General features: G+C 37.5%; 1 protein-coding gene across 1 annotated transcript; it reads right to left on the bottom strand.

Annotated features, from left to right (window-relative positions):
• Nucleotides 1–362: 362 nt before the first annotated feature.
• Nucleotides 363–1,240, bottom strand: LOC131430363 (uncharacterized). The gene is made up of 3 exons (XM_058595283.1): nt 1,139–1,240; nt 671–1,069; nt 363–593 (listed from the first exon to the last, which is right to left on the bottom strand). The coding sequence occupies exons 1-3, from the start codon at nt 1,208–1,210 to the stop codon at nt 453–455; spliced, it is 612 nt and encodes a 203-aa protein (XP_058451266.1). The 5' UTR covers nt 1,211–1,240; the 3' UTR covers nt 363–452.
• Between the last annotated feature and the right edge of the window lie 237 nt (nt 1,241–1,477).

Below are 1,477 nucleotides of genomic sequence, written 5' to 3'. Positions count from 1 at the left end.
ACATGCGTAAAACACAAATGTATGTGGATAGCTTATTTTCGATACACTCCTTAGTACAAATACTGTCAACCGAAGAAGTACAACTGTCTCACCACTCATAATCGTTGAAAAACTATTGCCCACCTAACCTAATATAAAGTATCGACCATTGGTGGGACCACTTCATGCCGCAATACTTTTGATCTTTTGTTTCTAACGACCGTTAGTTCCTTTCGACGTTTTGTCTTTCGTCCGTTTGTCATTTGTGTTGGAGTTTAGGTACTGATTACAAAGGTAAGGCCGGAACTGTGAAAAAGCTGCGTTTTCCAACAACTACAATTTTTTTCAAGATTTTGTTTCTAAGAGTAAAGAAAACGCATTCGTTTTTATGTCATAAAATGTTATATTATTTATTGTATTTGAAACTTCTTCGATTGTTATCAATAAAAACTGCTGCTATAATAAAAAAAAACTTAATATCGTATAACAGGGATAATTTTCCTCAATATTTTCAGTAAGTAGAAGCTCAATGTAGCGTTTGCCTCGATACCACTTCGAACAAACTCGTCAAGTTCATGTCGGTAAACACACATTTTTAGAATTGCAGCCTTCATCTAAAAATAATCCTTGGTAAATAATCACATTCACATAACTATCAACGAGTTGATTCGACAAAAGTATACAAACTAACCTCACACGTGTTAGCCTCGAAGAGATAGTGCTTTTCGTGACTGGCATAGTAATGTCTCCGAAGAATTTCTAAAGTCCTGAACTGCTGGCCGCAACATTCCAACGGTAGTTTTTCTTTGTAATTCTTCACTCTTATACCATACTCTGGAATCACGAGCTCCTTTTCCTCTTTAGGTACTTTTTTAACAGGCTGCGCACCAAACCTACCAAATGGATCCGGATCATGCTCTGGTTTAGGTTCTCGCCATTCGACGACGGTGAACTCGGACAAAATTTGAATAATTCGTAAACGAATTTCCTGCAAGTAGTAGTAGAAGAATGTTCCAAATAGATCCTTGTGCAAAACTATTTGATCGAAATCATCATTGAACTGCTTAGTATGGTCAATCGTTTTCTGGAGCTGGAATGGAAGAAAATTATTACGCTAAAATGTGAACAATTACATTACATTGTTGGAAAATTTCGTTACCTTATCCCACTGCTGAGCTTCTTCGACCGACTCAAATGTGGGCCGCAGAAAGAAGTCTTTCATGGTTAACATTTTGAAACGAACTGCCTGACGGAATCTGTCGATGGCTGAAGGAATTTGAATAAAATTTCCTTTCGTTGTAGCGGAACTAAACGATTGCAATGTCGTTACGATACGTTTGATGACTTGTTTGTAGTGGTGAATCGGAAATGAGTTAACAATTCAATTTGAGCCTCATCAAATGGGGATTTTAAACGTACGTGCGATGTCCTTAGCATGGACACATGACAGAGTACGATGGGGGTAAGAAGGATTCCAAAACTTATCCGTAGTGATTCA

The sequence above is a fragment of the Malaya genurostris genome, chromosome 2 (assembly GCF_030247185.1).
Source record: "Malaya genurostris strain Urasoe2022 chromosome 2, Malgen_1.1, whole genome shotgun sequence".
Taxonomy (NCBI): domain Eukaryota; kingdom Metazoa; phylum Arthropoda; class Insecta; order Diptera; family Culicidae; genus Malaya; species Malaya genurostris.
Note: the sequence above shows the minus strand (reverse complement) of the source record. Positions and strands in the feature narration are given on the sequence as shown.